Raw genomic sequence first — 12,589 nt, forward strand, 5'->3', positions numbered from 1 at the left:
TCCACTCTGACGATTGGTGGCGAACCATTCATCATTGATGTACTTCATCTTGGCAAAGTGAATCCGTGGCAGAACAATCTGCGCATAGTAGTCCTGCTGCTCAAAAGACCAAAACCTCCGGTCTTCAGCTGATCTCTCCTCCTTGTACTTCAGCCCATTCTCCAGGCTTACGAGGCGAAGCTCAGCGTTCTTCAGGGCCTTGAAGTAGACCTTCTCTCGGTCAAAGGATATAGGCATCTTTGGCTTGGGAGACAATAGCTCGCAGTTGTCTTCAGACATAGTTTGAGATCTCACAAGCATCCGTGAGAGTCTCCTGTCTTCACAATCCTTAGCAAGTCCGGATCATCTTTTCTTCGGCGCAGGCTTGAGCAGATCTTCTGGCAGACGGTCAATCTCCATTAGATCATCAGAGGCTTGCGCGGGGTCTCTCTCTTCTTCCTTCTTCTCGTCTTCCCTCTCCTCATCACTTGAGGAATCTGGGTCGGATGGGTCTGACGGGTCGGACGGGGCAACAATCTTCTTCTTCTTAACAACTTTCTTCACACGAACTTCCGGCATTGGCACTGGGGCATCTGCATCAGTTTCTACGTCATTGGCATGCAAATCACAAGTGGCTTCAGCTTCGAAGTCACAGGTTCTTCCTTCTTCAGCAGAGGCATCCACTAATTCAGTGCGAGGCAACGAGCTGCGGGTGGGGGGTTCCTCAAGACGGATGATGTCTTCTTGGTTCTTCCCCAGCACCTCGTCTCCTTCTTCCTTCTTCCTGTTGAGCGGTGTGGTTCCTTAGCAAGTGAAGTAAGCTTGACTGTTGATGTATCTGGCACAAGTGTGTCAATAGCTTTCTTCAGAGGAACTGCTGCAGATGATGAAGTGGAGGAACTTCTTCCGGCAGGAACTTTGATCTTCAGACCAAACTCCTTGGCAGTCTTCTTCACTTCAGCGATTTGAGACGCCTGACGATTCATAGTGATCTTCTTTGATGGGACGGTCTGAGGTAAATCCTGACTTTCTTCAGAGTCAGAGGGGGCAGCTGTATCATGTCTGGCCTTGAGACCAACCTCATGACAGGTCTCACGAGCTGCATCCCTCATCTTCTCATATTCTGTCTTCTCCCGATCAACTTCTTCATTTCCGCCCTGTACTTCAGGCGTTTTCTCGGCGGCTTTCTTCCTTGCTTCACTCTTAGCCTTATCAGCCTTTAGGCTTTCGGCTGCTTGTTTCATCTGCTCAGCGAGCATAGCTTTCTTCTTCTTCTTCTCAAGCTCAGCTTGAGTTTTCAACGCAAGTTCCTTCACTTTCTTCAGGGCGATGAGGTCAGCCATTTTCTTCTCTTCGGCTTCCTTCTCAGCTTTCTTCTGCAATTCAGCAGCTTTCTTCTCCATCAAAGCAGTTTCTGCCTTCTCCTTCTCAACACGTTTCTTCTCCGCACGGTCTTCTTCTTCTAACTGCCTGGCAACATGCAAACTGTGGTTCTGCTCCCATTCTTCAGCCCGAGTCTTGGCAACAATCAGGCCTTTGACATGGCTCATGAGGGAATCCGGGAGCGTTCCTTCATTGAAAGCAGCAAGCAGAACTGGGTCAATGTGAACAACTTGAGGAGGATATGGAATTTCTCCAGAGGCCATGGCGGCAGTAGTAGCAGCAGCAACATCCTTGGATGAGGAACCGGGTCCAACCACAGAGGCTTTCCTAGCTTTCTTCAGATCCTTCTTGAACTGTTTCTCTGCGTCTTCAGCAGCTTTCCTCTTCTTAGGCACCTTGGCCTTGCCCTTGGAGTCTTCACTGGGCTTGTTGCGAGGCGCAAGAGGAGGCAGTGAAGAACCTCTGATCCTGGATGCTCTGGCAGGACCGTGCAATTCAATGGCTGGTTCAGACTGGAATACATCGCTGTCTTCAGTGTCTGAAGCCTTCTTGGACTTGGGCTTCTTGGAGAGGTCAACATAGTTGATATCTCTGATGATCTGCAGAGCTCTTCTGTTGAATTCCTCATGGTGAGGTCCGCCTTCCTTGCGGGCAATCTTGAAGTTTCCCAGCTTGGGAGCCGAAAAATACAGGTTGGCACTCTCCGCTTCCTTCGTTCTTCTCCGAATCTCAGCGGCCAACGCACTAGAGTGCTTGCGGATTATGTGCTGGAGACGGTGCTTTCTCTTCATTCTAGTCTCCTCTTCCACATCTTCTTCTGAAGAATAGAAGACAAGGATTTCTTCAGCAGTGGAAGCAGGCACGTCCTTGAACTTCTTCACCTTCTCCTTCTTCTCTGCCTTGGGCTTAGACGCCACTTTCTTTCCACGATTGGGCAATACTTCAGCAGGCCGTGGGGAGTTGATGGCATACTTCAGGCGCACACCAGGAGAGGGTGTCACTCTCAAAGGCACAGGATCTTCAATTTCTTCATCTGAGTCTTCAATGTTTACTCTGGGAGAAACCGACGGTGAGAGCTCAGGCGTTGAGTCAAACTGGTACCGTTCTTCTCTGTCAGAGTCATTGCTGGAGCGGGTAGAATCAGACATGGTGACACCTATGAAGTAGAGGATACGAAGAATAGGCAAGAAGTACACAATTTCTCAGCAACAAAACGATTTTGACAAAGAGTTTTTAGTTGAAGCAGATTTACTACGTTTGCGAAGAATGACAGCTCTGTTCTTCAACGAAGACAGCTACACAGATCTAAACTGTAAAGCTACTAGAGAGCTTCAACCTAGATCTGTTTAGCTAGAACTTTGGAAATACGGAGCACATCAATCTACGCAAACATAACAATCTACAGAAGTGAGAATTCATCTAATGAAGATTTGAAGTGTACCTAGGATGAGCTTGGTGAAGAACAGAGGAATCACCGAAACCCTAACCACAAAGCCCTAATTCGGCGAGAGCGATCAATCTACTGCACCAAATGAGGATTTTAGATGTGTTTGCTACGCGGAATCGATCTAAGAGGGGGAAAACGACGCTTGCCTGGAATTCCCAACTTGAATCGATGTAGAACAGCGACGGCGCTGAAGATCTGAGCTTGAAGAATGCGTCCGAGCGTTCGCGGCAAGGAGAAGGTCACTAGAGCTTCGAGCGCAAGAGCGGTGGATTTTGGGGGCTGAGGTGATTTTTCCGAGGAGGGGTGAAACTCCTTATATAGGGAGGTGAAAAAGGAGAATCTTGCCGGTTTATTTTTATCCCAAAATTTCCGTTAGGATTTCCCCATACGGTTTAAATTTCCTTAGGGATAAGATTTTACCATTCGGAAAGATTCGTGAAGACTACGGCTAAAACGGAGATTCCGTTGAAGTTGTATTCTTCAGAACTTTGAAGACTGTCGGTTTTAAAGAAAACAAAACTCATGTTTGAAGAATGAAGATTCTTGCATCACCGACAAAGATTTCAACGATACTTGAATTACGATGAACAAACTTTGTGTACAGACAAGAAATAGATAAGATAGATAGGTTCTAAGGTGTCCTTAAGTTTCATTTTCATCTGTCAACAAGAAGCAACAGCAGTGAAGAACAACTGTGCAGATGAATTTGAAGAAAGAGGCAAATAACAGGCTTCTAAACCTACTGAAGACAAACGAAAAACGAAGAACAGATAGCACAAACCGAGGAATACAAAAACTGAAGACAATGCAGGTGAAGTAAACATGAATGCAAGAGTATTCACAAGTATGCAAGTCTTCAAGAGACATTCCGGGAATCTAAGATGTTTAATTCACTCCTCAGCTCATAGAATCTAATTTTGTTAAGTGGTTTGGTGAAGATATCTGCGAGTTGTTTGTCTGTCCTCACATGGTTTAGGCTAATTTCTCCTTTGGACACATGATCTCTGAGGAAATGGTGTCGAATGTCAATGTGCTTCGTGCGAGAATGTTGGACAAGATTATTGGCAATCTTTATGGCGCTCTCATTGTCACACAGAAGAGGAACGGCATCCACTGAGATACCCAAGTCTTTATCCAGAGAAGTTGGGCACAACAACTGCCTGCTGAAACATATTCTGCTTCAGCCGTCGACAAAGCAACAGAGTTCTGCTTCTTTGAAGACCAACTTACTAAGGATCTTCCAAGGAATTGGCAAGTGCCGGAAGTGGATTTTCTGTCAATTTTGCAACCGGCATAATCTGTCAATTTTGAAGACCGAGGAAAAACTTCAATTCTCCCATCATAGACATCTCAAACTTCTCTGTCATCATCTTTCCAAATTCTTCGTTGAAATCAGGGTTAGTGGAACCAAACACAATATCGTCCACATATATTTGACACATAGAGATCATCATTTCAATTTCTTTGTAAAAAGTGTTGGGTCAATTTTACCAATTTTGAAACCTTTTTTGATTAAGAACTTTCTGAGGCATTCATACCAGGCTCGAGGTGCTTGTTTCAAGCCGTAGAGTGCCTTATCAAGTTTATAGACATGATTAGGATGTTCTAGATCTTCAAAACCAGGAGGTTGTTCAACATAGACAAGTTCTTAAATTTTACCAGTTAAGAATGCACTTTTCACATCCATTTGATATAAAGTTATGTCATGATGATTAGCATATGCAAGAAGAATTCTAATGGATTCAAGACATGCGACAGGGGCATAAGTTTCACCAAAATCCAAACCTTGAACCTGAGTGAAGCCCTGTGCAACCAATCGTGCTTTGTTCCTCACAACGACTCCGTCTTCATCTTGCTTATTCCTGAAGACCCACTTGGTGCCGATGACATTTTGTCTTGCCCTTTCCACAAGGATCCAGACTTCATTTCTCTTGAAGTTGTTCAGTTCTTCATGCATAGCCATTACCCAATCCGGATCCGACAATGCTTCATCCGTCGTCTTCGGCTCAACTGAAGACACAAAAGAGAAGTGCTCACAAAAATTTGCAACACGTGAGCGAGTTTGAGTACCTCTTCTGATGTCTCCAAGAATTTGATCGACGGGATGATCCTTCTGGATTCTTTTGCAAATCTTCGAATGAGGTACTTCAGCACCAGCAGTACTAGGTTGTGCTTCATTTGAAGCAGCAGGTCATTCTTCAGCTGGGGTGGAAGTTCCGGTTTGGTTAGGTTCTTCAGCTTGTGAAGCGCCTTCTTCATTGTTGTTTTCGGATTCACTTTGCTTGAATTCTTCTGGACGAATATCACCAATGGCCATCTTTTGGATATTTCCTGAAATTTCTTCAATATCTATAGACATTGGCAATTGCTCTTCTTGGGAGTCCTTAGCTTCATCGAACTGCACATCCTTAGCAATTTCAACAACTTTGGTAGTGTTGTTGAAGACTCGATAAGCATGTGCATTCGAGGGATAACCCAAGAAGAAACTTTCATCACATTTAGAATCAAACTTAGCTCGTCTATTCTTCTTGTTGAGGATGTAGCATTTGCTTCTGAAGACTCTAAAGTATGATACATCGGGCTTGGGTTGGAGATGAGCTCGTATGGAGTTTTCTTCAAAAGTTGATGAAGATACAGCCGATTTGAAGCATGACAAGCGGTGTTGATGGCTTCAGCCCAGAAACGGTCAGGAGTCTTGTACTTGTTCAGCATCGTCCGGGCTATTTCGATCAACGTACAAATCTTCCTCTCTACCACCCCATTTTGTTGAGGAACATGAGGTGCAAAGAACTCGTGCTTCACGCTGTACTCATCGAGGAATTCTTCCATTCGAAGGTTCTTGAATTCTGTTCCATTGTCACTTCGCATGCCCTTGATGGATACTTCAAACTCATTTTGGGCTCTTCGTGCAAACTTCTTGAAGATCTCAACTACTATGCTCTTATTATCCAAAAAGAACACCCAAGTGAAACGTGAATAATCATCAACAATCACAAAGCCATATGAGTTACCGCCTATACTCATGTAAGTTGTAGGACCAAAAAGATCCATGTGAAGCAGCTCGAGAGGTCTTGAAGTAGACATGACTTTCTTCACGGGATGAGACGCTCCGATTTGCTTCCCAGCTTGGCACGCACTGCATAAACGATCTTTTTCAAAGGAAACGTTTTTCAAGTCTCGGATGTGGTCGCCTTTGACAAGCTTGTTCAAACTCTTCATGCCCACATGACCGAATCTTCTATGCCAGAGCCACCCTAGTGAGGATTTTGCAACTAGACACGTAAGGGGTTAGTATGAGGAGTCTTCAAAATTTACAAGATAGAGGTTACCCTTTCTTTGCCCTCTGAAGACAAAAGAATTATCCTTTTCTCAGGTAACATACACATATGGTCTTGTGAAGCAAACGATTAGTCCATTATCACATAGTTGAGCAACTGATGGAAGATTATATCCAAGTGATTCAACAAGAAGTACTTCATTGATAGACAGGTCATTTTCCTTGAAAATAGCAATTTTGCCGAGACCGATTACCTTTCCCTTACCATTGTCACCAAAAGTGATGTTCTCATGATGTTGAGAACCAAGTTCTAAAGAGCTAAACATTTTCTTCTCACCGGTCATGTGATTCGTACATCCGCAGTCCATGACCCATTCCCTTCCTCCGGATGCATATGCCTACGAAGAAAGTTAGGCTCGTTTAGGCACCCATGTCTTCATGAGTTGCTGCACGTTAGTAGAACTTGAAAAACATAAGGCATTACGGAAAAATGTAATGACAGATTTTGGCACCCAGATTTGAGGTTTTGCATGTTCTCCACGCATTATGGTTCCAGTGAAATTAGCTCTCACTTTATTATCCTTACCCATCTTCAGAATGTAAGTTTCATTAACATGGAATATCGGGTAAGCACGTGAAGTATTGTGACGCTTTGAAGCATCCTTGCGGGGATTCAGATTTCCCACAAATGGAGGAACCTCAGTATACTTCCCTCTTCCCTAGACAAACTTTGCAGGGGGATATTGCTCATGAAGCCAAGCATCACCATTAACATTATACTTCCTCTCAAAACCGATACCATCCTTGCGTCGGCGAGGAATTTGAAGACCAAGAATCTTGTTCAAGGTTTCAGTCCCTTGGTGACACTTGAGGATACCAGTCTCAATCTGCTTCTTCAACTTAGCATTTTCTTCAGCCAGTGAAAGATCACTAGGTGAAGGGTTAGTGACAACAGTGAAAGCTAGAAGCAATATCGAGTGAATCAGGAAAATCAGTTTGAGTCACAGCATGTGAAGTAGTGATTTGAGGAATGTTGTTCAATGAAGAATTGCATTTAGGGCACTCTTCAGAGGAATCACTGTGTTGAGGTAAGTCAACTAGCTTAGCATTGAGATCAAGATTCTCAGTTTTGAGGTTCTCATGAGAAATCTTCAGATTTTCATGCTCGAGTTTAATCGAAACATAGTTAAGACTAATCTCAGCATGAGTTTTCTTCAGATCCTTATGAGCCTCTTCCATGGCCCGAAACTTAGACTTGAGTCTTTTGAGTTCATTAGCCATGTTAGTGTTCTTCTTGATCTCAGCGATAAGCAGGTCTTCTTGCTTCTCAACGATGAACTGAAGTCTTTCATATGTCATGGGTTCAGATTCTTCATTATCAGTTTCATCATTATCACTAGAGTTTACTTCTTCGCTAGGAGATGATACCTTAGAGGATTTTGCCATGAAGCATGATGGTGAGGAACGATCGTCTCTGGAAGCATCTTCTGATGAATCTGCAGAGTCAAACAGTGAGTTCTTCTCTCTGGCAGATGTAATAGCTATGGCCAATCCAGCGACACCGTCTTTAGACTTAGAGTCAGATGATTCTTCAAATGATGAAGAATCTGAGTTCTATTCACCAACATGTGCTCTAGAGTAATACTTGCCCTTCTTCTTGTGAGCAGAGTCCTTTTTCCAATCCTTCTTCTTGTGACGATCATGATTCTTCTTGTGAGAGTGCTTCTTGAATCCTTTCTTCTCCTTGTCTTCATCAGCTTTCTCGGGGCACTCAGCAATGAAGTGGCCTTTCTTGCCACAGTTGAAGCAAGCTCTCTTGGCCATGTCAGACTTCTTCCGATGAGCTGATTTCCGAAACTTGGAGGTGTTGGATTCACCTTGATACTTCAGTTTGTTTCCAAACTTACTTCCAAACTTCTTATTGAATCTCTTCACAAAAAGAGCAAGCTCGTCATTGGATTCTTCATCAGACGAAGACGATTCTTCAGATTCTTCACTGGAGCTGACAATCTTTTTGGACGATTTCTTGGCCTTGAGTGCAACATTGTTCTTCTTCGAACTGGATCCTGAACCATGGATCAATCTCTTCTCTTCTTGGTCAAGTTCATATGACACGATTCTTCCAAGAACCTAGGTGGGAGTTAATTCCTTGAAATCTGGCCTATGCTTGATCAACTCACAGACAGTAGTGTATTCCATGGGGAGAGCTCGAAGAAACCTTCTGTTTTGCATCAAGTCGGTGTTGTGATCATTTAGAGTATTCAGCTCGTTCACGATGGTGCTCATGCGATTGTAAAGTGAAGAAACGGTCTCATTGGGCTCAAGCATAAGACGGTCAAACTGACTGATGAGACGAGTAACTCTAGAATCTTTGACAGTGGTTGTCCCTTCATGGACTTCAGCGAGAAGATCCCGAATCTTCTTTGCGTCAGAAAGATTGCTAATCTTGTTGAACTCACCATCACTGACAGTTGAGAAAATGACATCACAAGTTTTGGCATTTGCTTGATAATTCTTCAGAGAGATAGAGTCATATCCAGAGATGGGTCCCTGAGGAACAACAAGGCCATTTGTGACTGCTTCCCAAGCACAAGGGTCGGTAGATATGATGTGAGTCTTAATGTGATTTTTCCAAAAAGCATAATTGGTACTGCTAAGAACAGGTAACTTCCCTTCCTTAGATATACTTTTTCCTCAGGTGGTTAAACCAAAACAAGAAACCCTTGCTCTGATACCAAGTGAAAGATCGAGTATGTCACAGAGGGGGGTGAATGTGACCAATTTTAATTCTTTCTTCAAAATGAAGACTGAAGACAGTCACAGTAGTTCAACTTTTAGAGTTGCAGCGGAAAGAAGAAAGATGAACAGGTTTAGCAGCAGCAAGGAAGACAGAACACAATGAATCAGTTATACTTCACAGAGTAAAAGTTGAGGAACGAAATCACCAAGACTGAAGACACAGGGATTTGTTTCTGAAGTTCAGATTGTTGGCACAATCCTACGTCTCCGTTGAGGGGGCTGAGTCACACAAGACTCGTGGACACACAAGTCCACCCAATCCTCCTGAGGTACGACCGAAGTCTCGCCCAATTACTTGTGGTAGATTTTGAGGTGATCTCCAGACCTTCACAGACTGGTTAATGGCCAATCACAATCTTCGATTGCTCTTCAACACTGACTCCTAGCCGTCTAAGTGATGCCAATCACCAAGAGTAACAAGCTTCAAGTGCTCGGCTAGAGAGGGGATCCCATTCTTCATGCTCAGTTCAGCTTTCTAAGGTTTTATCAAGTGTTCTTCAAAACAACTCACTTGGGATGACCACCGAATTTCTTCGGGTGGGTCGTCTTATATAGCCTTGGCCACGGCTGATCTAGCCGTTGTGACCCGTTGGATAAAGTGAACTTTGAGCCTCCAGCTCACACTTTATCACTTCGTCTCACAACGGTTAGATTAGGTAGTCAAGCACGAAAGCGATAGATTTTCAAACACATTTGAACTCAGAGTGAAGACTTCACGCGGAAGTTTCTGTGAAGCCTGAAATGCTTCATTCTTCACTCCGACGAAAAACACACACAGAAAATGGTTTTCACCTAAGCTGAACATGAAGAATAAGGTTTCACCTAAACCAGCTCCACACTTCAAACCCCCCTTAATAGTACGGCGTTCCTATACTCAAGTGTAAGAAAAAGCTACGGAAAGACCTATGAAGAATGCTATGCTTCACGATCTTCACCGTTTTTCACTGAGTTCTTTATTCTTCACGCTAGTACCTGTACTTCAATTTTTAGGGGTCATCGATGCTGGTTAAACCAACTCTTCTGAGGAACTAAAACCTGAAACACTCAATGTAACTCATTAGTTCCAGAACCATGTTGTCATCATTCATCAAAACCCATACAGGGGCAAGGTTTCCCTTTCACCGGTGACCATCACCTACCCCCGATGGTTTGACTTTGGCCGGCGCATATATTTTTCTGTCGTGCTCACGCTCAACCCGATCAACCAGGCCAGCTGCTAGACACAAATAAGATGGTAAACAAATGATATTAACCTGGTAAGTCACTATAACCTGGTGACAAAGTGCTACTAACCTGGTAAAACCGTGACTATACCTGGTAACCAAGAGAGATTAACATGGTAAAACTGTGACTATACCTGGTAAGCAAGTGAGATTAATACGGTAAACAAGTGACTATAACCTGGTAACCAAGTGATATTAACCCGGTAAACCGTGACTATAACTTACTAACCAAGTGATATTAACGTGATAAACAAGAGACTAACTTGGTAACCAAGTGATATTAACCTGGTAACCAAGTGATATTAGCATGGTAAACCGTGACTATAGCCTGGTAAGCAAGAGATATTAATATGGTAAACAGGTGATCATGACTTGATAAACAAGTGATAGTCTTTACATAGGTGCATGTTGATGCTCAGCAAACTGGTAAACTAGTGACTATAACCTGGTAATCAAGAGATATCCAACATGATAATCATACGGTCATAATCTAGCAAACAAGTGATTTAACATGATAACCATGTGGTCCTAATCCGGCAAGCAAGTGTTTTAACATGGTAAAGCACATGGCCATAATTCGGTAAACAAGTGACCATAACCTGGTAATTTATGAAAAAAAATATAAGTTGTCTAGACATATCAATATGGGATCTAGTTTTGTAGATCTCGTCACGATTTAAAAAAGGTGAAAACTGATTTTCACTCGGGTATACGGTTTAAGAGATAGAAAATTTTGAAATTTTCAAACAGGAAAATCACGTGGATTTAGATAGACTGACGGACGTCGCATGCTAGCATTCGTCGGTACAAATCTAATGGTGAAAACGGATTGTGAATAGGACACATGGTTTGAGTTATAAAATATTCTGAATACACAAAATCAACTAGTACAAAAATGCTCAAATACTAAGCCTCTGGTATGCAACTTTTTTTTAGGGCAGCCTCTCGTATGCAACTGATCACTTCGATCAAACATTGATGCTGCTGAACCGCGCGCGGGAAGGAAGCGAGGTGGCCCGCGCAAGGGAAGGAAATCAGCTGGGCCGTGCGTTGGAGAGGGCCGTGCGCTGGAGAGGCGCGGCCCAGCTGAGCGCACGCTCGCGGGGACAGCATCGCAACCTAACTCTTAGGTGCGACGTCGCTCGATAGTTCAGTTCCAAGTAAGTTGGGGTAGGCTAGATATGAACCACAAACAGAAATTTGTGAAAACTAAAAGTAAACAGAAAAACAAAGAAATAATCAAGGTTCAGACACATGGATTGCAGATTTCCATGCAGCCTTGTAGGAAGACAGATCTTTGGACACATTCCAGTCTTTTAGGTCCCTTTTAACTGCCTCCGCCCATGTTAACTTAGGTCGTCCTTTACCCCTCTTAGCATTATTAAAGCTCTTTAAAATCCCATTGTTTACTGGTGCTTTGGTGGCCTCCATTGGACATGTTCAAACCACCTAAGTCCATTTATTTATAACGAGTAGTTTAATTTGACGTATCTATAAACTCTATAAAGTTGAAACCCAGTAAGTGCAGTTAATTTAGCAAGCTGCACATCCGGCGTATCCACGTCATCTGCCACGTCATCACTTATGCTACCGCGTAGTTCCTGCGTGCACACGCTCCGTTTCTGCATAGCATCCCGCTTATGGACTCGGCTTCACCTGGGCCTTCGTGGCCCATCAGAAAGGGGAGAATACAGCCCCCACCGCTGTTGCTGTATTTGCATGTGCGTGCGCCTCTTGCCTTCCTGCTCCTGTGCAGCCGTGCCCACCGCGGCGCCGTCTGCTCTCCCAACCCGGAATTGCTTCGCATGCTCCCAACCTGCCTGCCGGCTGCTCTTCCAAGCCATTACCTCTTCCACGTTACAACCCACCATGTCCACCACTAATGCACATGAAACCGAGTAAGGCAACTCAACATCCTCATCACCACCCAATGAAATTGATGAAGGCACTGAGCCGCCGGCATGTTCTTCTTTAAATACTTGGCGTGATTAGCATTGTCCTCCAGCACAACGACACCAATTTTATGAGATTCCCAGTTGTGTTGAGTCCATGGACAACCTAGCTATTCGGTCAAGACTTTTGATTGAACTCTCCACATCTCATTTTCCGCTCTCGCTGACCATTGATACTTCCACCAATTTGATGCAGGCTAATTATCCAACTTGATGAAGCTCGGTGCTCCACGCATAGCGGTCCTAGAATGTGATCACCTAAATTGACGAAGCTTTCATTCTCCATGCAAAATTGTCCTAGACTACGACTTGCCGGCTTGCTCATGTTGCTGCATAGATGGTTCTTTCTGCTCCCATCGGTATGTAGCTGTGTTTTACAGAACAGACTAAAGCGTCCAGCTTTAAGATGAATTTATTATTTTCATCGATCAGATGAACTCGCATGCATCCAAATGTGAATTTCATTATTTGCATCGGCTGAAATATACAACGTACCCTTAGTTTGTTCTTCTACATATTGTATACTTCC

The 12,589-nt window shown here is 43.7% G+C and overlaps 1 protein-coding gene across 1 annotated transcript; it reads right to left on the minus strand.

Annotated features, from left to right (window-relative positions):
• Positions 1 to 6,805: 6,805 nt before the first annotated feature.
• Positions 6,806 to 11,952, minus strand: LOC106865660. The gene is made up of 6 exons (XM_014896241.1): positions 11,801 to 11,952; positions 8,305 to 8,550; positions 7,709 to 8,205; positions 7,515 to 7,627; positions 7,166 to 7,424; positions 6,806 to 7,047 (listed from the first exon to the last, which is right to left on the minus strand). Exons 1-6 carry the CDS (start codon positions 11,950 to 11,952, stop codon positions 6,806 to 6,808), a joined length of 1,509 nt encoding a protein of 502 aa, XP_014751727.1.
• Positions 11,953 to 12,589: the final 637 nt, after the last annotated feature.

This window comes from Brachypodium distachyon, chromosome 1, assembly GCF_000005505.3.
Source record: "Brachypodium distachyon strain Bd21 chromosome 1, Brachypodium_distachyon_v3.0, whole genome shotgun sequence".
NCBI classification, from domain to species: domain Eukaryota; kingdom Viridiplantae; phylum Streptophyta; class Magnoliopsida; order Poales; family Poaceae; genus Brachypodium; species Brachypodium distachyon.

Coding starts and splice junctions, on each gene's coding strand:
- LOC106865660 (XM_014896241.1), bottom strand. CDS start 11,952: ATGGCTTGGAAGAGCAGCCGGCAGGCAGGTTGGGAGCATGCGAAGCAA. Junction 8,551..11,800: donor CAGCAACAGCGGTGGGGGCT/GTATTCTCCCCT, acceptor CTCAACTGTCAG/TGATGGTGAGTTCAACAAGA. Junction 7,048..7,165: donor AGTTGACTTACCTCAACACA/GTGATTCCTCTG, acceptor TATTGCTTCTAG/CTTTCACTGTTGTCACTAAC.